This window comes from Erpetoichthys calabaricus, chromosome 15 (genome assembly GCF_900747795.2).
Source record: "Erpetoichthys calabaricus chromosome 15, fErpCal1.3, whole genome shotgun sequence".
In the NCBI taxonomy this organism is placed as follows: Eukaryota; Metazoa; Chordata; class Cladistia; order Polypteriformes; family Polypteridae; genus Erpetoichthys; species Erpetoichthys calabaricus.
The window spans coordinates 20,520,809-20,547,824 of NC_041408.2; the positions used below are offsets into that span (position 1 = coordinate 20,520,809).

The 27,016-nt window shown below is 39.9% G+C and overlaps 1 protein-coding gene across 4 annotated transcripts in view; it reads right to left on the minus strand.

Annotated features, from left to right (window-relative positions):
• The window catches only part of LOC114643083 (potassium voltage-gated channel subfamily H member 1), an 846,735-nt gene that overhangs the window by 165,611 nt on the left and 654,108 nt on the right, over positions 1 to 27,016 (minus strand). For all 4 annotated transcript variants that reach the window (XM_051919675.1, XM_051919676.1, XM_051919677.1 and 1 more), the window contains exon 10: positions 12,979 to 13,175. In XM_051919675.1, the coding sequence (XP_051775635.1) occupies positions 12,979 to 13,175 (197 nt within the window). The remainder of the gene's footprint in view (positions 1 to 12,978; positions 13,176 to 27,016) is intronic.

Genomic DNA, 27,016 nt, shown 5'->3' on the forward strand with positions numbered 1-27,016 from the left:
CATGATGCTAATCATACCTCCAAATTTGAAACAAAGGGTGAAAGTATTAGAGTGACCATCACAAAGCCGTGTCCTGAATCCATTAGAAACTTTGTGGGATAGGCAGAACAAGCAAGTCCAATCAAGGAGACCACAAACCTAACTGATTTACAATCCTGTCAGGTAGAATGAGCAACAATTCCTGCCATGTATTATGAGAAGCTTTTGGAAGGCGACCTTAGTTTTTTGACTCCAGTTAAATAATCAATGCCACCAAACACTAGCAAAGTGCCTGTAAACTTTTGTCACACTGAAAAGTTGATATACAGTGATCCCTTGCTATATCGCGCTTCGCCTTTCGCGGCTTCACTCCATCGCGGATTTTATATGTAAGCATATTTAAATATATATCGCAGATTTTTTGCTGGTTCGCGGATTTCTGCGGACAATGGGTCTTTTAATTTCTGGTACATGCTTCCTCAGTTGGTTTGCCCAGTTGATTTCATACAAGGGACGCTATTTGCAGATGGCTGAGAAGCTAGATTGCTTACTTTTCTCTCTCTCTTGCGCTGACTATCTGTGATCCTGACGTATGGGGATTGAGAAGGGGGGCTGTTCGCACACCTAGACGATACGGACGCTCGTCTAAAAATGCTGAAAGATTATCTTCACGTTGCTATCTTTTGTGCAGCTGCTTCCTGAAACGACATGCTGCACGGTGCTTCGCATACTTAAAAGCTCAAAGGGCACGTATTGATTTTTGACTGAAAAACAAACTCTCTCTCTCTCTCTCTCTCTCTCTCTCTCTCTCTCTCTGTCTGCTCCTGACGGGGGGGGGTGTGAGCTGCCGCCTTCAACAGCTTTGTGCCGCGGTGCTTCGCATACTAAAAAGCCAAACAGCCCTATTGATTTGTTTGCTTCACTCCTTTGAAGAGGAAGATATGTTTGCATTCTTTTAATTGTGAGACGGAACTGTCATCTCTGTCTTGTCATGGAGCACAGTTTAAACTTTTGAAAAAGAGACAAATGTTTGTTTGCAGTGTTTGAATAACATTCCTGTCTCTCTACAACCTCCTGTGTTTCTGCGCAAATCTGTGACCCAAGCATGACAATATAAAAATAACCATATAAACATATGGTTTCTACTTCGTGGATTTTCTTATTTCGCAGGTGGCTCTGGAACGCAACCCCCGCGATGGAGGAGGGATTACTGTACTATAGTAAATAAAGGGCCAGGTAACTATCTTTTAGCTATTATTTTGATATTCCCACTTACGGAAATAAAGTCAATACCCAAACTAGCTTAACACAAGGATGTGGCTACAGTTAGAAAAACTTTAGCTGAGGTGGATGGAAACTTTTGACCTCAACTGTATGATTCAGCCAGTCAGTAATTATAACTTCTCTTTGAAAGTATGTCATTCAATGATGTACAGTCCTTGTCTTCTTAAGAGGCAGCCTGTCCTCTAACCAGGTGCCTTATGGGGCAGCAGCATGCAGAAAAGTTCACGCTGTCCTAGCATGGCTAGCAGTTGACTAGAGAATGCGGTCACCTTTCTGTATGGTTTAAAGTAAGTCATGTGAACCTGGACATGCTCCATCATTTACCATGCAGTGTAATCTGTATTGGAATTGCAGTTTTATTCTTTTTTTGAAAGCACATCTTTTTAAAATGTAATGTTTAGAAAGCAGTTAGAGATCAACTAATTGCACCGTACGTGTATAAAAAGGCCTGCATGTCCTGCCTGACAGGAAACTTGGAACACTGAGCATTCTTCAGGATGGATACCTTGTGCATATTGCTGGGGACCAGACTACCTCTGATAAGTGAGAGGGTAGCATGGCTCATTAAGAATATATAAGGAGAACACAGAAGTGGGTGGATGGATGGATGGTTAACATTACACTGATAACATACCTCAAACGCATCCTAAAATTAGCAATAAGCCGTGCTGTTTGGGTCATCTCCTCTCTTAACCTTTAACTTTGACATACTCATCAGGAAAAGTATAGAATTCTCACTTCATCCCTTCGGTGTAATGAGAATAAAAGTAAAAGCAGGATGATAAGGGAGGAGAGAAGCAGTGAAATGAACTTGAGGGGGCAATGAACTAAGATTTGGATAAGCTTTGCAGGCATGCGGTATAGAGTAATATTAATGGGGGTCCTTTTTTGATAGAGCAGTAAACCAGAAACCTAGATATTCATAATTTCCCATCGGGATTAATAAAGTATCTATCTATCTATCTATCTATCTATCTATCTATCTATCTATCTATCTATCTATCTATCTATCTATCTATCTATCTATCTATAATTGTCATTTATAAAAGTAGATGCCAGGTATGGTCAGTAATAAGGTAAATGCAAAACACAATCAGTCAGACATTAGGATACCCAGTCCTTTTTTATGATTTCATGTCTATCATCTGACCTCATGCTGCTAGATCTCTCATCTGACTTTAACACAGTCTACCATCCGCTCCTTCTTGCCACCCTCTCAGACCTTGGAATCACTGGGACTGCCCTCGGGTGGTCTGAGTCCTAACTCTTCAGCTTACCATACTGTGTATCCTGGTGAGGAGAGATATCAAGGGTGAACTGGGAAAGCCTGGAGATTGGTGCTGGGCTCCATCTACTTCTCTCTTTATACATCTTCACTAGTCCCTACCATCATGTCCCACGGCTTTCCTTATCAATGCTATGCTAATGATATGTAGCTGTACCTGTCATTCCCCCTAGAGGATCACATTGTATCAACTAGATACTCTCTGCATGTTTCATTGATGTTACAACCTTGATGGAGAAGCACGATCTCCAGCTCAGCGTGGCAAATGTGGGCCTTCTTGTTATCCCAGCTCGTCTGTCTATTCAGCACCCCATCTCTGCTCAGCTAGACTCATTATTGCCAACATCTGTCAAGTGTGTATGTAACCTTGGAGTGGTGATTGATGACCCGCCGTCCTTCACTAACCTTGTTTCAATAGTCTCTCAGTCTTGCAGCTTCAATCTATACAACATCTGCAAGACTACAGTAATCCCTCGCTATATCGCACTTCGACTTTCGAGGCTTCACTCTATTGCGGGTTTTATATGTAAGCATATTTAAATATATATCGCAGATTTTTTGCTGGTTCGTGGGTTTCAGTGGACAATGGGTCTTTTAATTTCTGGTACATGCTTCCTCAGTTGGTTTGCCCAGTTGATTTCATACAAGGGACGCTATTGGCAGATGGCTGAGAAGCTACCCAATCAGAGCACGTATTATGTATTAAATACAACTCCTCAAATATATTGTGAGCAGGGGGGCTGTTCACACCCCTAGAGGATACAGACGCTCCTCAAAAAACACTGAATGACTACTTTCATATTGCTCCCATCCTTGCTGGGCTTACTTGTGCCTGTTTTTTTGCGCGATATGCTTCCCTCACAGTGCTTTGCATACTTAAAAGCCCAAACAGCACCTATTGATTTTTGATTGTTTGCTTTTCTCTCTCTCTCTCTTTCTCTTGCTCTGACACTCTCTGCTACTGACGGAGGGGGCGTGAGCAGGAGGGCTGTTCGCACCCCTAGAGGATACGGACGCTCGTCTAAAAAATGATGAAAGGCTTCCTTCACATTGCACCCTTCTTTGCTGGGCTACCTTGCGGCTGCTTTCTCAAGCGATATGCTTCCCACACGGTGCTTCGCATACTTAAAAGCTCGAACAGCACCAATCGGTTTTTGATTGTTTGCTTTTCTCTCTCTCTCTCTCTCTCTCTCTCTCTCTCTCTCTCTCTCTCTCTCTCTCTCTCTCTCTCTCTCTCTCTCTCTCTCTCTCTCTCTCTCTCTCTCTCTCTCTCTCTCTCTCTCTCTCTCTCTCTCTCTCTCTCTCTCTCTCTCTCTCTCTCTCTCTCTCTCTCTCTCTCTCTCTCTCTCTCTCTCTCTCACATCTTTTGAAAAAGAGACAAATGTTTGTTTGCAGTGTTTGAATAAAGTTCCTGTCTCTCTACAACCTCCTGTGTTTCTGTGCAAATCTGTGACCCAAGCGTGACAATATAAAAATAACCATATAAACATATGGTTTTTACTTCGCGGATTTTCACCTTTCACGGGGAGCTCTGGAACGCAACCCCCGCAATGGAGGAGGGATCACTGTATACTATATCTCATGGAGTATGTAGCAGAACTCCTGGTCCAGGCATTGGTCTTGTCATTCTGGACCATGGTAAGTCTCTGCATCTGCCACCAAGACAGTACAGATGATTCAAAAAGAAGTGGCACATTTGGTGCTCAATGAGCCAAGGTGGGTACATGTCACTCCTCTTCTCAGATTACTGAACTGAGCCCCTGTAGAGACACATATTAAGTTTAAATTTGTGATGCTTGCAATAGAGTAGTGAAGGGCCAGCTCCTATATATATATATATATATATATGTATGAATACACATCTAAGGTCCTACACTCCTTCCTCACTCAGGTCTGCTCATGAATGTTGTTTGGTGATGCCACCTTTGTGTAACATGAAAGCTCAATCCAGACTCTCTTCATGTGTGGCTCCTAGCTGGTGGAACAAACTGCATGCCTCCATTAGAACTTCTGATTCCCTAAATGTGTTTAAGAAGTGTATGAAGACTTTGTTTGGTGAATTTCTGTCAAACTGATGTTAGGTTTCTGTAACTAAGGACATGTAACCAGCTGAGCTCTACACTTGTGGTGAACAATTTTGTAACCTTGCCCTGTAACACATGTTCCCAAACAGTCCCCCAGACTGATGTTTACTTAATTATATAGACCTATTTTGTAAGTCACTTTGGATGAAATTGTCTGCTAAGCAAATAAATGTAAAATAAGAAAAGCTTTCCCCATCACTCCTTCCTAACAGGCAGCTTTCCCATCTTGCTAACCCTCATGATCTCTGACTGCCTATCAGACATTAGCACAACACAGTTTATATAAACTGATAGGGATAAAGACTATATTAAAATTACAGTGTTATTTCCATGGCTTCCACTGTCAATACTTTAAATATGCACATGCTCAGTTGCAGATCTTTTGTTTCAATTATTTAGAAAGAACTCATCAGAAAGTGTCACCATTACGTTCACAGTAATCCACGTCGATAGGCTGTCAAACACGGTGTATAAAAGGGAGCTGCTGTCGCTAATACAAAGCCTCTCAGAACAAACTCATAAACGGTCAATGTGCCAGACTTGCTGACTCAAGCTAGATCTCACCCAAGAACTGGGGCATGAGCTATAAATGTCTGGTGGATCAATAGTTTTGACATTTCATCTATGTTAGAACCAGAATATTGTTTATTGAATGCTGACTTGTAGGATTACTGAAACACTGGCAATTTAAAAGCATTCACTAAAGGAGTACCAATTATTGAAAAGTAGCTGATCCCAGCAAAAAAAACCCTGGCATATACATTATTGATGATAGTTTAAAGCATTTTTCACAAGCTACTGGATTTATAAATGTTTCATATTTTTGTAGGTAACCAAGCTGTAATATTATACAAATGGCACAGACACTGATGTCGATCTACATAACACTGTGTCTTAAGCACAATGACTGAATAATACCAAGCAGTCTGCTTTTACGGTAGTGCTTCTGAGTCACTTTGATGCACAATGCTATTTTATATTATGGGTTGTAGAGTGCTTCAGATCAGATGCAGTTTGATTCTTAGGCTAGTCATGCCTCCAGTTGTTGTCTCCCTGTGAAAGAAGTGTGTAGTGATTGCCAAGGTGGATCACTGGTTGAAATTAGTATGCAAAAAGCTTTGCCTTTTTTCACGTCTTTTTCTTAGAATTTGCACATAATCCCTTCATCTCTAACCATATTTATCTCATTTATATCCCACACAAAAAGCTTTGAAAATGTAGACAATACAATATGATTTTGCACTTACAAACAGCAATAGTTAAACACAATTGAAAAATAAATTACAAGACGACATATACAAAGACAATTAAGGGAAAAGAAATTATCTGAAGATACCAAAGGTATTCATCATTCTAATTAAATTCTGTCTTATGAATCTATGAAACAAGCATAATGATATAACTTCAAACAAGATGTTAGGTTTGTGATAAAATGGACAGTATGGTTTCCTTAAAATCACTATTTAGTATAATGTTTTCCTGTTGGGTTAAACCAAAAGTTTCAGGCTTGACAGAACCAGCAGGGACATAAAAATAAAAAAAATGTGATGCTTGGTCACCAAAGGATTTTTCCAGAGACAAGACGACAATAAATAAAAATGAAACATGGTGTTAAAAGCCCTAACACTTCCCATTGCTAGTGTTAACAAAAAGAGATAACTATGAAGGTCTTCTAAGCAAAGTGTTTGTTGTCCTTATGTAAACAGATGTGAATGCCTGCCTAAAGCATACTAGCTACTACGGAGCTAACACAACAAAACAGAAGTGAAAAAAGGAGAAGGAAACGACTTGAACAGAACAAACTGTTACAACTTCAGGTGTTGACTTCTCTGGTTTAATTTGTACTGTTTTTGCAATTTCACTTGTTTATTTTTTTTACGTTTATGCATTTTATTGTTATTCAGGCCTTAATTTTGTGTCATTAACCATATGGCTGCGACCATATTGTTTGCCATTGCTACACTTGTTGCCAGCCATGTGGCACATTATATAATAATGCACCGCATTTGTAAGATGTTTGTTGTTGGATTATTGGCGTATTGGATTGGAGAGAAGAGAACTAATGTTAACAATTTGCAAGAGTTGGGGACAATTATCCAGGTTAGACGTTAAAATGCACAAAATTTAGATGTTCACATGTAATTCTGAACTCAATGTCACATAACAGCAGCTCAAAACTAGAAGGTTTAATTTTCAGTTTTTTTGCATATTCTGCACAGCACTTGAAGGTAACTAGGCCTGCATTGTGCTTCTGGAATATCCGCTAGCATGAAAGGCTGGCTCCACAAGTTATTCTGTTTTATGCTTACAAATATTTATCATTCTGATGTTAATCCACAGTAAGGAACAATACTCAGTCCTCACATGTAAGATGTACATATTGAATGTGTTAAAAAATACAAACGTTAGATAAAGATAATCTGTGGAATTGTGGGTAAGAGGAGTCAAAATGTGAGATGTTAAGCCAAACTTGTTAAATGACACATTTCGCTTAGTAAGGTTTTCATGAAGTGCTAAACCTCACCAAAAAATAGCAAAACCCTTTCCTTTAGTCAAGTAGTTTCCTTCTCATCGGTACTGTTGTAAAGTTTCATTTGAAGAGGATACGAGCCACCGATAGTTGCTAAGACTGCAAACATAATTGGGTGGGGACAGAAATGACTCCTTTGGCAAAAGTCAAAAGCTGCCGGCATTTTGAGGGATTCTGGATGAACACAGATGGAGAAACGCTCATGTGCACCACTAAAAAAAGATTCAATGCAGCAGTGACATTAGTACTACCTCCACATGGAGTCACTAGAATATGAAAGTGAAGATTTAAATTACTCTGTTAGATTAAATTAAAGTACTAAAACTACACAAAAAACACAGTTCATGTTCGCTTATACTTGGAGAGATGTAACCTCTGTTGCAGCTCCGGTAGGAAGAAAGGGAGAACGCAGATGGTTTAGCTTAAAGCAATGTTTTAAAAGCTCATAACATTTTCTTTTACAAAAATTAAAAAGGTGAACAGCAAGAAACCTGCCTACAAATGCGTCTGTAAGCGGTAAAATGAGTCCATCTCTAAGCAAAACCACCAATGCCTCTGATAGATGGATGGATGGATGGATGGATGGATGGATGGATGGATGGATGGATGGATGGATGGATGGATGGATGGATAGATAGATAGATAGATACTTTATTGGATCACTGACATAAATTAGATAAATACAGCTTATTGTCCTCATCATTTCATGTCCTGAATTGTGTCCAGTTCTAATGCTTCTGGTCTTAGTGTGCTTATGCTATACACTCCAGCATCTCTGGGAAACTAAATTATGCTTTCTCTCAACTTTGCTCACTGCGTCACTAAGGCTTCCATTCCCGTGTTATAAAAGGTGCCAGCACTGGAACACTTTGGTAAGGAATGGGGCTTAAGTGCTAACCATCATTATTTTTATTTTTAAACCATTTTTATCCTTATAGTGGCTAAACATTTGTACAGTTTTTATTCACATCCCTGCTTAGGACTCTTGCTTCATTTCTTCTGGTTATAATTTTGGTTTTGCATTTTGGTTGGCACAGACATTGTCTGGTTTTCTGTTTGGCTAGCTCTGTGACTGTGACTCTGTTTAACTACCTTAAGCTCCTTCCATCTACTGTTTTTCCTATAACACAAAAAAAAAAACATTTTTAATCTGATAATTATGACCCAAACGCAAAGAAGCACAAAAATGCATCTATTTTAGGTATAAGAATTCCCTGGCACAGATGGTACAATGTTGCGTAATTATTGTCAAAATACCACGCCTGTCAGTTCTAAGAATGATCAGCAGAACTGTTTGAGGGTCCTGGGCTTAGAGTAGCCACAGAGGGGTCTACAGCCACACTATATATGGGAAAATGACCACAAAAATGTCACATGCCTGTTAAAGTGACAATGCCTCACCCATAGCCTGACAAAAAAAAAAAAAAAATTTTATTTATATATATATATATATATATATATATATATATATATATATATATATATATATATATATATATATATATATATATATATATATATATATATATACACACACATACATAAAACTAAGATCAGAAAACAGCATGCACAATGCACTCTGCTGGCTGACTCAATGAAACTCCCCTCTTCTTGGGAGATCAGTGCCCCCTCAAATGTACTCAATTTATGATATTTTCTGTATATCAGGGTATTCAGAGTGAAATCAGTCTAATCAATCAAATCATATTTGGGTGTACATAACATTTTCAACTGCAATTCATTAAATTTGTACCACATGCACTTGTCTTTAATCATCAAAACAGTTCTTAAAATAAAATTATTTTCAGCCAAATCAGAGAAAACATTGTGCGTTCTGGGTATACAGGAGTAGTCCATGTAACCAAAGCATACATTTCATCAAGAAGAACTACTACATTCTTTTAGAATGAAAACATGCAGACACAATGTCCTCCGGAAGAAAATCATCTCTTACAAACTAAAAAATATTTCAGATGAAGTGGAGGTCTGTTATACAAGCTTAAAAGACCTCCAGACATTTTCATTTATATTTGTACATCCAGCATACACTTAAAGTGAATTTCAAATCTCAAGCACAATAAGACAAATATGAGAAAAAGACAAACACTGAGCCAAGCAGTGCTACTCAGCCACATCCACCATAAGCTGATATCGTAGAACAATACCTGATCAGCTTAGGTTTACAGGGGTCTGGAGTCTATCCCACCATTACCAGCATAGAGACTAACCTGATACAGGCAACCAGAAGAGTGCAGGGCACCACTGACTTTAACAATTCAGGGTCACCACCAGTTACCCTAAGGAGGAAGACTGAAGTACTGTGAGAGAATCTTCTGACCCACAAGAAAGACATGAAAACTCCCCACAGACAATGACTGAGTGTGGTACTTGTAACCAGGACACAGGAACAAAAAACAAATGGACCACCATGCCATCCCATCACAAATTAAGTAAATTTCAACACAAAAGCAAAGTGGAATGTTTTCATTTTTAAGAAATAAAGCCACGTGTTATTTTAGTAGGTTCAGACACTGATCATCCCTGAAGTCTAATTTGGAAGAGTCAGCAAGGCCGGCGTGCCATACCTCATCAGTCATCTCATTTGTAATATTACTTAATTGGGCACTTTCAGTGTTGTCCAGAATGACCCCCTTTTTCTTTTATGCTTACAGAAACAATAAATGATGCCCCCAGAAGGTTTGAACAAGCCTTGTGATAAGCAGTCGAGATGGATTGGCTCCATTCCCTTACCTTATCAGGAGGCTTATGTAGCAGGTGGTCAGAGGCAAGACATTTCCACACTCAGTCAGGAGGCTGACATGGAATGTCAGCATGGAAGGAGAAATGGACGCACATGACCCAGTGGTGCCGAACAGAAAGTTCTTACCTGACTGGGACACCAGTGTAATGGATGGATATGGGGAGACATCCTTGCAAGTCCGTAGTTATCTCCAATAAATGGTGGCATTCCTGGGCCGGAGTGCCCATATACACACCTGCAGGGCACACTGGGAACCGTGGTCCTGTTGGGCAGTCCTGCTAGGTTCTGTGGATGTCATTAGAGGGAACTGCAGGGAATGGCTGTCCCTGCTTTGTGGGGCTTCTATATACTTCCTCACTTAGGTCTTGACAGATCATTAAAAACAGAATTCTCTGACTTAATATTCTTCAAATGTGTATGGGGACATCAGTGCACTCAGAGTCCTACCCACTGCAAGGAACAAAACAAAATTCCTAAGAGCAGAATATACAAAGCAAAAGTACATGGATGTCATTTCCAACACAATGTCAGAAAATTCCTAGTGGAATACTTTTGTGCACCACTGCTGGACCAAAAAAATGAAAATGGACTAGGGAAGGGCCACCCAGACGACGGAATCAATGTCTTAAGTCCTAACTATCTCCATGATGAGTGGCTGGATTCTCATCTAATCAGTGAGGCATATCTGCTTATAATTACACAGCTTCTTTCCTCATCATCTTCATGTCAAAAGAGGGACACACGAAGGGACAGATGACCACATACAGTATCCCTTTGACATTTCTCCCACCTATTCCTAGGTTGAATTTCTCCTCATCGATTGCACCCTTCCTCCCTGTTCCTACAAGTTTCTTCCAGCTATCTTCAGTTACAGAGCTGCAAAGATTTACCAGGTTTATACTCTCAGCCCCTGGCATTACACTATTATGACCCTTAATAATTTCATACTGAGCAAAATCTAAATGAAATACCCTTAAAAAAACTCAAGTGTAGATCTAAGCAGTACCTGAAAATTCAGCTACATGACTGAAATCAAAAAGCTGCTGGGCAGCCAAGCTGGCATCCAGCATGGAAACTGGACACACCCTGTGGTTTAGCTCATACCAACTACTGCATAGTGGCTGGGTGACTCCTGTCAAAACGCATGAACAGAGATTACAAAATCAGCTGCCACACACGCATGCAAACGTAATGACAATGCACTGAAAAGTCTCCTATCGTTCATGTGAAAAACGGGTTACGACTGCCAATGCCATTCGCTGCAATTGTCTCACACATTTCAGACAAGCTGCCTGCTGCTTCCACAGCTGTTTGTGGAGCTTCGATAGTTTGTGCTGAACACTGACAAATCATTTTCTAATGTCATAAAATTCCCTAGCCTGCCTACTTCAGTTCAAAGTTGTGGGACGCTAGAGCACAACTAACACTCTTAAAAATAAAGGTGCAAGAGTAGTTCTTCAGAGCAATGTTATAGCTGAACCATTTTTGGTTCCCAAAAGACCCATCTACATGAAGGTTCCAGAAAGAACCTTTATTTATTTAGATCCATAGCAGGCTTTACACAGTAAATAACCATGAATAGACGATAACAGGTTTGTGAAATACCAATGGGCCATTATTGTAAAAGGACTCTTGCTTACAATAATATTTCTTAATCTCTTAGTGTTTTGCTAAGTAGCATATAAATATTAAAGATTCCAGTTTTTTCTACATATAACAAAGTTTTTTAAAGCACAAAGAACCAACTTCATATGCAGAGAACCCTTCCCAGAATGAAGTGGTGTTTTGTCAAGCAAGTTCTATGAGGAACCACGCAAACCAGTAAAGAACCATAAAATGGCATTAAAGAGCCATCATTTTTAAGAGAGCAGCAGTGGCACTAGGTACAAGACAAAGGCCAGTCGTGAAAAGGGCACCAGTCAAAACAAGTCCCACCCACACACACGGTGCTGATTTAAAGCCCCCACTTAATGGGAAAGTGGAAGAAGAACTGTAACTATCTAGAAAGAGTCCCATACAGATCTTGGAGGGGGGTAATGTTCAGATCATGGATTATCATCATCATTATGGATAATAATGAGGTTGTGGGGTTCAAGATCAGAACACTGGATACATGAGCTAGCAGCCCTAACCAATGTGCCACTGCAGCCACTAGCTATACCACATGTGCTTCAGAAAAAGTCGTCCACCTGAAGCTAAGCACTGGTGCTGGTTAAGAATTATAAAACTCCTTAACTCTTGATGTAACTATCTTTAAAATGTTTATGATTCATGGGTCTCATTTTATACCTTCATGGGGCATTAACAAGAACAGGAAGTTAAAGAGGAGATGTGAAAAGTATTCACTCTTTTGTCTTCAGAATACTGTATAATGCTGATTTTTAAAAAATGTCTCTTATCTTTACTTTGCACATTAAAAGTCTGACCAGCCCTATTACAAACACTGCAGTATAACACACTCATTTAATTGAATTTAATCGAATTGAAACAATTATGATAACATGAAATGGTCCCATTCAAGTTACGTTTTTATGTTATTTCTAGTACAAGAATTTGTCATCCTTAAGCCTGTGCGAGGTGCATGTACTTTATTTATAGCACGATGATTGAAAATGTCAAAAATGCTGAGAAATAGTCAGAGCATTTGAAAACATGTAAAACAGTCCAACAACTAAATATTTAAAGTGCACCATGGCACTCATATGAGCAAACTCTGGATGCAATAAGGACCCGGCCACCTGAGTCTCTAAAGAAAACAAAAAAATTTCACATCCTCCTGCAAAGTTAATAAACCACATGTTAACATTTGGTCTCAAATATAATAATTCCTGTCCTTCTCATATTCACAGCTGCAACACCTGAAGATTAAAAAAAAAATGACAAAGAAATTCTGACTACAACATACCAAAGCAACAAAAACTGATTTTTTTCCAAAAATCAAAGCCAACACAGTATTTCACATTATCCCCAATGGAAGCAGACATAAATTCTAGCATTGCTCTCCTCCCTGAGGAGTTAATTGCCATTTGCACAGGTAAAAAGAAGATGGCCCTACCCGTTTTCTCAGGTTATACGTAAGGAGCAGGTTTCTAGAGAAGTGGTTGGAGAAGGCCGTGTAGAACTCCAGCACTTTCTGTAAGGCGTCCCTTTTAATGACGTGGAGGTCACAGTATGTGAGAGCTCTGACGTTAGCGCAAGATTGAGCCAAAGTGACTTCCTTCCAGAAAACATCGCCAAACACATCTCCCTTTCCTGTGGAGAGAAAAATATTTTTTTCCTGTTATCATCTCACCAAAACATCAAAATATTTTTAAGGGGTTAAGGAAGAAGAAAAAAAACTAGAATGGACACCTCATTAACATTCAGGAGGAAACTTGCAATGGAATGAGAAATGCAGCCTTTTGAAGAATACAGAAGATTGTCTACACATTTAGGAAGTAGCAAGGTGAAGCCCTCATCTCTGTGAAGTTCAGTAAAGTTCAGTGCTGGGCAAAGCCAGTAAATGTAAAAATGGTTCATTTCCAAGAAAATAAAGGGAGTACAGGAAGCATAAATAACATTGAAGGAGACACAGTTTCTCCTAACACACAAGTTTTCTCCACTCTCATCACAATTCAGATGGCAACAAAATTCTTTTGACAACCAGCAGATGTCTTTCAGTTTCAAACTGGGTACTATTAAGAAAAGAGAATTTCTGATAAGCAAATGAAATACTCAGAAATGTAGGGCAAGAACAGACAACCTGCATCCCTGTTTTAGAGACAGTGTGGGAAGTCCATAACCCCTGCACTGAAGTAGTCCAGTTACTATTTACTGGTATAGAATCTGTACCCACCATACAAGGAACTTGCTTACCTACTGCTTAATTATTAGGACTGGACTGAAAACTACACTATAGTCTGTCATGTACATGGGGGCAGAAGCACAGAGTCTGCCATTACACAGGCTGCATTTGCATTATCACAAAGTATAATATATTTTTCTTTAATATTTCCCTTCGACCTCAGAAATATAAGTGAGATTCACTCATTAGTGAGTCACAGTATGTATGCAACATTCGCAAACCTTATACAGGGCACACAACCACCTCTCTCTCGATCTTCATTATGTCTGCCTACTTGAAAGTATGCACCCCAATAGGAACTCTTTTATTGGAAACTGTTAAAAAGGAGAAATCTGACCCAGAGTTTAGCACGGTTACAAATGTACTATGAGCAAAATCCAGTAACTGAAAACCATACTTACTACCCTGATCCCCCCCCCCCCCCTTTTAAAGTTACAACAGGGTAGGAGTTCCATTTCAGTAAACTGCTTTATAAACTTGTGGCTCTCTCCTATGATCACTAAATGGGTGCTGTCCATACAGTAACCAGGTAATACTGAGGTGCCACAAGGAGAAATGTTGGTGTTATACAGCACACCGTGAATATCGCAAGTAGACAGACATGATTTTAAGTTACCTGAAGAGCAAACAGGGGCAGTAAGGGGCCACAGAACAGTGTTACTGTCTTACTCTGCCAGGGAAGTGCTTGGGTTTTGTTTCTCTTTATGCCCATCCCAAAGATGTGCGAGTATTTGGCTAAATGGTGACTCTGAATTGGCCTTCTGTGAGTGTGGCATGTGGTCCAAGAGTTGATTCCTGTGCTGTCTGGATTGGCGCTGAAATGGATTAAGTGGATTTGAGAATGGACAGATGAATAATAAACATTCACTGGTAATAATGTCATCTGTGTACTGCAGAAATAGAGCCCTGATAGATTTTCAGGGAGACACTCGCAATGGATGAAATGAACCAAAATACCTTCAATGTGACTAATTTGAAACAGGGACACAGACAATTTTAGAGATGCTTCTATGCTATTCTATTATCTGTGCTTACAATTTGGCAGAAAAAATGTCTCAGCTGCTGCATGTCTAGCAGAAGACAGAGGTGACCAGACCACTGCTATGTGAGGTCTTTGAGAAGTGTGAAGGAAACTGGACTTTGGAGAAAACCAAAACAAAAAGATGATATGGAGACTGATCTGTCTTTTTGAATTATTATTTTTAATTTGAGGTAAAGTAGTTATTTCGATTACAGAGACAGAAGTTTTAAGATCAGGTAGTTTTATTCACTAACCATGGCACCAGAGCATGGCAGCGTGTTGATTAGCACATACGATTAAGAATTTCACAGTACTCAGTTCACGTGACAATAAGGACCCTATGAATGTACAAACCCACAGACGTGGACAAATTTGTTGAGACCCTTACAGCTCACTGAAAAAGTGCTGTATGCCTCCTGAAGTGATTAGATGAGAAGCTATTGTCCCCTCTATACCTGCAAGCCTTTGATATGTCATCGAGTAAAGCAAACAAGTATGAAAAGAGATTAAGTAGTGCTTATTCTTCAAATATATTTTATACGGCCTGGATAAATGTGTTGGTACCCCTAGAAAAGATCATAAATAATTGGAATAGAGTGATTTTCAAACTAGAGATTGTCTTGAATTAATGTCAGACACCTCCAATCATGCAGTCATTCAGCCTATTTAAAAGAAGTCTGCTGTTTGGAATCATTGTGTGTCCACACAGAACATGGACCAGAGCAAGCAAAGGAGAGAGTTATCTGAGGAGATCAAAGAGAAAATTATAGACAAGCATGATAAGGGCAAAGGCTATAAGACCACCTCCAAGCAACTTGATGTTCCACTTAAGATGGCTTGACCACATCCTTAGAATGTACCAGAACCGTATACTTAAGTTTGCTCTGAAATGGACACCACCTGGGAAGAGCAAACAATGCCGGCCTAAAACAACCTGGTGGCAAACAGTGATAAATGAGCTGAAGGAGAAGGACCTAACATGGGGTGAAGCAGAACACATAGCTCAAGATAGGACCAGATAGGGCAAATCATCAATACCCTATGTCCCTTTTGGCACAAAGAGGATTAATCTAAACTAAATTCCCTGATTTGAATCCTATCAATTATCTGTGGAATGAACTATGACATGCAGTCTGAAGAAGGCCCCTTCAAACCTGATACAGGTGGAGCAGTTTGTTCAGGTGCAAAAGTCTCATTGAAAGCTCCAGGAATCTCTTGTTTGCAGGGATTGACTCTACAAACTCTGCAAAAAAATATTAGGTTAAGTATCCCATCATTGTTGTCCATGCCATTTTAATTTGTGTTATTATTTGAAATTTTCTGTTGAATCAATACTCTAAAGCAGAGTCTGATTTTTGTTAAATACGGAATAAACAATGACAGGGGACAATTACTTTGTCAGTTTCAAGTATTTTCAGAGGCATTTGTGGGTTCTTCTTAATTTGTGGAGCACACAAACACATATGTCCACATCCGTGTGTAAGCATTAATGGACGGGTACTCCTATGCAACACAGACAGATGTAGGTAGAATTGTATAATGTCATCTCAGGATATTCATTCGATACACCCTCAGATTATTTCAAATAGACATGCATTTCTCCACTTTCGTGCATTTGTGTTTCCATAAGATTTATTACCTTCAGTAGTTTACCAGATCTTGCTTCTCATGTGATGTTGTAAATGATATGGTCTACCTTGTTGAAAAGACCAAGTGAACATTCTTTTGAGATTCTTTACCCAAATGATATGAAGGCTGATCTGTGCATTAACACAGCACAACATTGCTTACTTCAGATCAGGTAGCCATCCAACAGGAGGGCAATGTAAACTGCGTAGAGAGTGTTTTTAAAAATTCTACAAACGTTAAAATGGGTTGAATTCAGCATTATCATATTGTAGCAACAGAATTATCATCAGCACACCGGCATCTCAGAACTAGAAGCTGCAGAAGAGAACAGTGGCCAGGTGAAGTCACAATATTTTACAGGTGTTGTCAATCTATAGCACACAAAAAAAAAATTACAAAATTCTGTGATCAGTTGATGTTTCCATTATTGCCTTCAATGGACTGCCCGGGGGTGGAGGTTGGGGGGTCTGCTGTATGCTCTGTTACCCTTGAAGCCCCTGCATGTTTACAATTTCCTGCATCCTCTCCTCCCTGGACATCTAATTTTCCTTTTGTTATTAAGCTGGCCATTAGATTCTCTTGTGTTTATACAGCCTTTTATAAATAATTGTTCTTTGGTTTTTACTCTCTTTTATATCTCTGTTTAGCCATTATTTTTGTAAAGCACTTTGAGCTTCTGTTATGTTTGACAATGTACTATACAGCTCAGCTACTAGCTAAACAAATGAGTCTGATGAACTGAATGGCTTCCTCTCGTTTGTCAAATGTCTTAAGTTCTTTAAATGTTGTTGCTGTTTGTGTGATACAGGATCTCAGAATTGGGACTCATGGTTTATGACATAAATAAGAGTTTTTAAACTAACTACAGAAGTTTAAAGCAGCCCCTCTGTCATAAGGACTAGATTAAAACTGAATACTTTGTCTTACTCGTTGTGTATTTGCCACTACTATAAAAAAACAATTCCATGTTGTACTTCACTGGTGTTTTTCAGGGTTCATCAGTGAAAAGACACAGAGGGAAATCATCACCATACTCTACCTAAACATGAATAGAAGCCTATGCCATAATAGATTGTAGAAATCCAGGAAGGAACTGGAAAAATGTTTGGTGTAGGTTAGACTGATTTTGACGTGTCTTTTTCTAATCATCATAGACCATGAAAAACTCTATTTTAGTGTACATGTACAGTTGAGTGAAGTTTAGTTTCCACTCCATTGCAAGCTGAAATATAATGGTGGGGCACTCTGTCACAAAAAAAAAGTTTATTATGTGAAAGAATGCCAGGTGCAAGGCCACAATTACATTGGCACAGGTAAAACTACAGTAGATCCTACAGACAGCCACCAGGGAAAGGGGTGACACTGGCAGTAGAGCTGAAATGATGTGGTGTACATATAGGGTGCTAGAAGGGGTGTCAGGGGGCAATCCAGCAGTTTCCAGAATTCAGTAACCATCTTCTGAGGGTGAAGCCAAGGAGGCAACGCCAGAGGTGGAAAAGCCTCTCAGCCTTTAAACAGCACACATTCCCAAAAGATGCAATTCTTGGGTTAAGGCAAGCAGCTTGCAAGCTGCCTTGGTGACGCAGCCCTTTAAAACCAATAGAAGAGTCAAGTGTAGGGAGATACAAGGAGATGTTAGTGTGCGCTCTAGCCAGGTACCCCTGGAGTAAATGGAAGGCCACATTTGACCCTCAGAAGTCATTCTGGGATGGGGCCAGAGGTGACTCAAAGATAAGACTGAAAGTTAGAAACCAATGCTCAGCTGGTAAAAGGATGGGAGGCTGCAGTCGAAAGAAAAAAAGAGAAAGACAGGCAGACAGACAGGAGATTAGAGAAGTACATTGACATGGCTCTGTGACAGACAAGTGGACAAGCCATCCCACAAGAAAAATACAGATTCAAAAGCCTTTAAATCAAATTAGCAGATAAAGAGCAGAATTTAATTTATGGGGTGATAATAGCATCAAGGAAAATCCTCAGACATTATCGATTTGTCTCAAATTATTCATGAGTGCAAACACTTTAAGAACTGTACGCCTTTATAATGATGCTTTTAAGATACTTCTTATAGCATGATAACCAGAAAGTGCAAACTCAGACTGACTGTTTATGAGTGAAAATGATCGTCTCCTGGCTCTGCAATAAGCTGCTGCTCTGTCGGACAGTTCTCATTAGGACAGGCTGTGGAACCCCGGCAGCCAGCACTGGATTTAGTGAGTTTTAGGATGTTATGCTGTATTAAATACTGTAATTGGAATGATTACGTTTCTGTTTTCAGGAATTCTCTGATAAGGCTTTGTACTGATCATGGACCACAGTCTGAGCTGCAGAAAATGTAATCCAAGAGGCCCAACAGCACTCCATCACAGCTAATAATGGTTCAACACTTTGTATTATGCCTTATTATGTGCGGTGACAAAGCAATTGGCCATTAGAGACAAATGATCCATGGTAAATGTCACTGATAGAATGAAGTTAAGCAAGTGGACTTTTACTAATTAAGTCAAAATACACATACTTTATATTTGCTTTAGTGAATGATGTTTTAAGCTTAACAATGAAAGGTCACAGGTACTAAAAACATTATTTTATTACCTGTGCATTCAATAATTTCTTAGTTTAACAACCCTCCTTTAAAAATTATTATAGAGGACATGTACAGTAGTTAGCACATAGCAACGTAAGTGCACAAAAGATGGAAATGATTGCACTTCAATGGTTATTAATACAGTGAATGACAGCGAGTTGTGCCAAGGGCCATTTGGTTCAAGTAGAAGACAGCACTATATTGAGTAGATGGGAAATCCTTTTTACTGCACAAATATGCTGCAGACCATTTTTGCAAATTACCTGCAAAATAAATAACCTGCTGCTGGTAAATCCAATTACGGTCAATCGAACCTCACACTGTTAATGCTTTTATTGCGAAAATCTAACAGAAAGGGCAAATCAAACCGCCACGTCTGCAGTTACATTCATGTATAATGAGGCTTGCTATCTAAGATAATCAGCGACAAAATTAAAAGTGAAACAATACTCTACTGCCACTGACAACAAAACACTGCTGAACAGTAAGACGCGCTCAAGACATGCAACCACAATTCAGCCCGTCAAATGCCATGACAGGCAATTATATTACTGGCCTTTTCTTAAGCAAGTCTTCTGCTGTATATAAATCACACTTTTTTTCTCTCTCTTCTGAGCAAGAAAAAAAGTATTATTTAATTTGGCATTCAAAAGTTTTAATCACTCACTTGCAAAATATTAGGCACAATTCCCTTTAACACATTTTCACCTATAGGTCCCTCCATGTTTGGAACAAAGACCCATTTTTCCTTGATTTGCTTCTGACAAATAAGGATTTTGTTTTCCATTATACATTTATAATTTTTTTCTTTGTATCCACAATGTATTGCTTCTCCAGCCCCTTAAAGGGTGTTACAGTTTTTCTTAGTTGGTGTTGGAAGAACAACAACAACACTGACATAAGCATGCCTGCAAAGCTTCTGCATAGCTTGGTCTATGGTTACTTTGAGTTCATTTGCTTTACCCAGCGTTACAAGACTGATATGAAGCATGGAACTTGAAAGCAGGGTTGTAAGAAACTCACATACTCGGGCAGCACTGCAAAATGCCATCTTGCAAGGCAGGACTGAGGTTAAGAGATTTATGATACATGTGTTATGTACAGTAATTTTGTAATCTTGCCATTATTGTGGAAACAACTGAAAACGTTGAAGTGGAATGAACTGCCACAATGGTTTTCATAATATCATCTATGCACTTAACATGTTCTTGCCCAAATATACACTCAGTGGCCACTTTATTAGGTACATCTTGCTAGTATTGGGTTGGACCCTCTTTTGCCTTCAGAACTGCTGTTAATTCTTCATGGCATAGATTCAGCAAGGTGCCAGAAACATTTCTCAGGGATTTTGGTTCATATTGACATGGCAGCATCACACAGTTGCTGCAGATTTGTCAGATGTAAATTTATGATGTGAATCTCCTGTTCCACCACATTCCAAAGGTGTCCTATTTGACTGAAATCCGGTGATTGTGGGGGCCATTTGAGTACTGTGAACTCACTGTTATGTTCAAGAAACCAGTTTGAGATGATTTGAACTTTGTGGCATGGTGCGTTATCCTGCTGGAAGTAGCCATCAGAAGATGGGTACACTGTGGCCATAAGGACATGGTCTGCAACAATACTCAGGTAGGCTGTGGCATTTAGATGATGCTCAATTACAGTAATCCCTTGCTATATCGCGCTTTGACTTTCATGGCGTCACTCTATCGCGGATTTTATATGTAAGCATATCTAAATATATAACGCAGATTTTTCGCTGCTTTGCGGGTTTCTGCAGACAATGGGTCTTTTTACTTCTGGTACATGCTTCCTCAATTGGTTTGCCCAGTTGATTTCATACAAGGGACGCTATTGGCGGATGGCTGAGAAGCTACCCAATCAGAGCACGCAGTTAAGTTCCTGTGTGCTGATTGGCTCAGCGATGGAGCGCCGAATTCGATTCCACTGCGTTAACCAGGAAGTCTCGTCTCGCTCATTCAGCATCAATGTGCTCCTGCTACTGCTTCAAGGGCCATGCCCAAGCACCAACGGAAGATGCTAACGATTGCCGAAAAGGTAAAAGTTTTGGATATGTTGAAGGAAGGAAACAGCTACACCGCTGCAGGATGCCATTACGGAATCAATGAGTCCACAATTCTTTTTATTTAAAAAGGAGGAAAAGAATATAAGATCTATGGCCGAAGTGTCTTTTATTCAGGGCGCAAAACGAGTTGTAAGTGGATGTCATAAGGCGGTAGTCCAGATGGAATCTGCTTTAAGGATTTGGATTGAAGACTGCCGGAAGAAGAACAACGGCTGTGCTGCACAATCGCCTAAAGAGGCTCCTTTAGAAGAGCTGTAAACGCTCTCCTTTGTCGTGCAGTAAAATTAAACTCATCGTTATCGGACAAGTCATCGTGTCATTGTTGGTGAGTAACCATAATTCATTTTCTACGTACAGTAATTATTACATGTACATAGTTTAGTGTCACTGTACACACATTTTACTGTATACAGTTTTTCTTGCATTGTACGTATTTATTGCTGGTGGCCTGTCTGTCGTAATGGCTGTAACATATGTGATATCGGAGACGCTCGATATCTTTAAAATAATATTTAGGTTTTACTGTATATAAACAGTGTGTTTACATACATAATTTCAACGAATCTTACCTAATATCTAAGAGAATACAAAGGGTTTATGCAGTATAATTGTGCGGGAAATGTTTATAATAGTGTGGGAGAGTTTATAAGGGCTTAAAATATATAAAAATAACCATATGAACATATGGCTTTTACTTCGCAGATTTCACCTTTCGCGGAGGGTTCTGGAACTTAACCCCCGCGATCGAGGAGGGATTACTGTAGTACTAAGGGGCACAAAATGTGTCATGTAAATATCCCCTACACAATTATATGACCCCCAGCCTAAACCGTTGATACAAGACAGGATGGGTCCATGCTCTCATGTGGTTGACAGCAAATTCTGACCCTACTATTCAAATGCTGCAGCAGAAATCGAGACTCATCAGAGCAGGCAACGTTTTCCAATCTTTTATTGTGCAATTTTGGTGAGCCACTGAATTGTAGCTTCAGTTGCCTGTTCTTAGCTGACAAGAGTAGCACCCGGTGTTGTTTGTTCAATTGTATCGAGTAGTTATTTGAGTTACTGTTGCTTTTCTATCAGCTGAAACTAATCTGACCTCCGGCATCAACAAGACATTTTTTCCCCAGAAATATTTTCCATTTTTTTGGACCATTCTCTTTAATCCCTAGAGATGGTTGTCCGTGACAATCCCAGTAGATCAGCAGTTCCAAAGATACTCAGACCAGCCCATCTGGGACCAACAACCATGCCACATTTAAAGTCACTTAAATTGCTTTTTTCCCCCCATTCTGATGCTCAGGTTGAACTTCAGCAAGTAGTCTTAATAATGTCTACATGTGTAAATGGATTGAGTTGCTGCCATGTGATTGGCTGATTAGATATTTGCATTATCAAGCAGTTGTACCAAATAAAGTGGCCGGGGAATATATATACCATATCATACAATATATCACCTCTGTTTGCTCTGTTCAGCTTTCCCTCATCCCTGTGCAGTTTCCCAGTCCCTGCTGATGAAAACCCCCACTGCATGATCCTGACACCACCACGCTTCACAGTTGGAATGGTATTGTCAAAAGTGAAGAATGGTGCTTGGTTTCCTCCAGAAATGACACTCATTTTGGATTCATCCCTTTAGGTACCTTTCTGCAAACTCAAGTGGTATTCCAAGCGTCTTTTATTGAGGAGAGGCTTCTGTCTGTACACTCTGTTATAAAACCCAGTTCAGTGGAGTGTTGTCGATTTGGAAGCTTCTCCGGCGCTCAGCCAGAGTGAGAAAATTGACTTCTTGGTCACCTCACTTACCTGGGCCCTTTTCCCACAATTGCTCAGTTTGGCTGGTTGGCTAGCTCTAGGAAGAGTCATGGTTGTTCCAAACTTGTTCCAATTATGAATTATGGAGACATCTGTACTCTGGGGAATATTCAATGCTGCAGGATTTTATTATAGTCTTCCCCACATCTGTGCCTCAACACAATCCTGTCTTCAAGCTCTGCAGGCAATTCCTTCCATCTTATGAGTTGGTTTTTACTCTGATACTCATGATTAGGTGTTGAATCCCGATCTTCTGTGGACAGATGTGTGCTTACTCCTAATGAAGTGCTGTCAATTGAACTGATGACAACTGGATTTCAAACATAGGGTAGAAACATCTCAACGATGATCAACTGAATGGGATGCACCTGAGCCAAATTTTAAGCGTCATAGCAAACAGTCTGAAGACTTGTGTAAATGGGAGATTTCTTTTTTTTTTTTTTTTTTTTTTTTAATTTTTAAAAAAATTCTAAATTTCAGTTTTTGTTTTGTCATTTTGGGGGTATTCGATGTTGCCTGATGTAGGGAAAGAATACATTTGAATGATTTCAGCACAAGACTGCAGCAAAATAAAATGTGAAAAAGTGAAGGGATCTGAATATTTTCTGAATCCACCGTGTGTGTACTTTATATGTGTATATATATACACATGTATATTATACACACACAGAGTTTAAAAAAAAAATATGGGAACACTTGAATCACACAATGGATCTCTATGAACAAAATGCTCAAGTGGAAAATCTTTACTTAGTAATACTTTGTAATTAGTTGAGAATAAAATGATGTAACAACGGTCAATGGAAACCAAAATCACCAACCCACTGAGGGTTGAATTCAACATCACAACGAAAATCAAAGTCAACAATCAAAATCACAGGCCGTTCCAACTTGCGTAAATTTCAGCATAGCAATGCAAGTGGCTGTGATGATGAGGGTTCGCTCCATGCTCCCATCTTCCTTCTGGGAGCCCTTGAACCCGACACCGTCAGTAATGTCACTGATGAGCTAGGCAATGAGGCACAACAATGAAGCAAGGGGATGGTGCAAAAAGTGCAAAAGTGCTTTTATTAAAACAACAAAATTCAAAACAAAGTGTCTAAATTAAAGTGCAGTACATCACAGTTCCTTAAATAAATAATCCATGAAAACAGAGGTGAAATCGTGGAGGTTAAAATCCAATAGAAAAAAATCTTTTAAAAACCCGAGGTTAAAACAATGGCTAGAAGCTGTCCTTTGAGACAAAGCCTGGTGCCTTTTTACTGGTGACTCCCCTGCTTCTCCCGTCCAGGATATGCACCAGGGGAGCCACCCTACCTACAGCTGACCTTCTCTCTGCGTTCTCCTGCTGGTCTGTTTGCCTTGCCGATCCCTGGCTCCGGTAGGTTTAACCAGAGCATGACTTGGGCTCCCCAGCGACCAGGGCACTCACGCTGGGACTTTCACATCCCAAGTCCCAACTCCCGCTGCCTTCTTGGCCTTACGTGGCAAGCCATCCTCTTTCCGGTCACTCCCGCTCTTCACAAAATGCTCAGTGGGAGCGACCGCAATCAACTGCTCCTCGGGTGCCGGCAAAACACCCAGGCTCTTGCACCGGCTTTCCTCTTCTCCTGCAACCTCCGTTTCTTTCTTTTCTTCTTTTTTTTCCCTAGCCGCCTCGTGCTTCTATTTATCACGGGGACGTGGATCAGATGTGGCAATTAGCAGCTCCCGGGAAAAATTACGGATGCGGACGACTCCTCACCTGTGCACTTAAGCGAAGATCGCCCGCATCACGAATTCCCCGGTAACCGATCTGCCACACTACCACACCCCCTTTCTAAGCCGCAAAGGCAGCGATTTATTTCAAAAGTGGCCTTTTTGATGTTGATGAAAGCTGCAGCAACGTCAGTGTCAGACCCACTAATTAGAAAATAATCAATTAAATAACCAGAACACCTGGAAAAGCAGAATGAAAATTAGGTTGAAAATAATGTTAAGGACTTAAAAAAAAACAAAAAAAAAAAACTACATATTCCCCATATAACTGCTTATTACATTTTAATAAAAATCTACCAAACTTAGTTTGTAATTTCTACATTGACTCCAAAACACAGAAACTGGGAAATAATGACTCACTTAATTAGGCTAAGAGTCCATTGAAAAATGGAAGTTGGTTGGAACAAAAACCTGCAGCCACAGTGGGTCCCCAGGACTGAGTTTGGGAAACACTGCATTAGACGATTGGCTTTATGGGAACGTGCTGTGAACTGCTTCCATCTGGCTAAGATTTTGAAAATGAAGGCTATGACTGAAAATGGCTAAAAAGTCGTCTAATGTGGCACAACCTTAAACATTTTATTTTGCAGGTTACTAATGGCTCGATCCTGCTAGTGAAGACAACAAACTGATGACTGTGTTAAAAAAAACTATTGGCAGTCCTGAAGGAAAATAGGTGAATGATTTTTAGAAAGAAAAAGGGACGTTTTTGAAGTGGCCATATTGTAGAAATGACAGTCAACTGACCACTAATGCTGTGACAGGAAGTTAGTTTATGTTATTCTTCCCTGTCAAGAAATAAATTGAATAGGAAATTATTAAAACATTTTGGTAAATAATCAAATATATTAGCATAAATTGCTAATGCCCTGGCTCACTTCTTCAACTAAACTTTAATTTTGTAACGTGTTTTAGTGCAGATTAGTCATTCATTTTATTTGGAGAAAGGCTCGTCTTTCATTGCTCATTCTCTTTTTCTCTTACATATTTATTCTATTGAGAAACTCCTGCTTCAGGCTTAAGTCAGAAATCTCTTTCATTGGAATCAGAGTACATCGGCACACCTCCTGAAAGACAGCAGCATAGGTTCATGATAGCTAACCAGGTATACTTCAGATGTTCTAATCCATATTACTAACCGAGAATGCTAAACCGGATGATGGACGCAGGCACATCCGGCCATGGGCCGTAGCTGCAAAAAGACGTACTGCGCAGGCGCAAAAAGAGTCCGCGAGAGTCGGCTGAGGAGCCGAGAAAGGTGGAGAAAAGAGGGCGACAAAGGCGGATGAGGGGCCGCGAGTGGCGGACAAGACCACAGAAAAAAGGAGTGAGCACATACAAAAAGGAGAAATGAGGCGCAAAGTCAAATGCAGGAAAAGCACGAAACACATTGCACACGAAACTAGACCCGAAAAAAAAAAAAAAAAGAGGCTCGCGCACAACAGCAAGGCACCCCCCCCCTCCCCCCCCCCTACAGGCACCGGACGGGACACACACCAAGAGGGGGATTCAACAAGCCCATGGAACACAAAAAAAAGAACACAAAACCACCCCACAGACCCTACAAGCGAGGCACGGGACACACACAAAGAGGGGGATTCAACAAGACACAGGAACACAAAAAGAAAGAAGACGCTCGCGCAACAACAATCCTCACCCCCCCCCCCCCCCCCCCCCACATCCATAAGAAGTGACACCCAAAGCCACATATTCTAAAGTGAACGTCAACACCTTCACACTAGACAGCATAGGTGTCAGCATAGGTGGATCTCCTTACAATAAAGCACTATTAACTGTTCAACTGCAGAAAAGGAAACATATTAACAGTGACTGCGACCCTCCTTATTACTTATCCATATTTCGGATGCTGAGAAAGAAACAAGTCATGAATACACGGTCACGGGTACAAAACGAAAAGGAAAGGATAACAGGAACAAATACACGAACACGAAAGAAACAACAAAATAGACAGCTATGCAGCATAGGTGGATCTCATTACAATAAGGCACTATTAACCGTTCAACCGCAGAAAAGTCTCCATATTAACAGTGAGTGCTATACTCCTTATTACTTATCCATATTTCTAAAAGAAAAAATGTCTCGACTCCAAAAACGCAAAGCTCAACTAAAGCTTCTAACTAACGATGTACCTAAAAGTAAAAACTTTATGAACTGCGTTAGATCCTACAATAGTTCATTTGCTTTTAGTAAATATCAGGCCACCAAAAGGCAATGGCCCATACTGCTTTCCCATATGTGCACAAATACTGCATCGCATTGGAACAGTGCACCCTGAAACAAATCAACAACGCAAATATGCACAAATCTACATCCTGGATCCACATGACGCAAA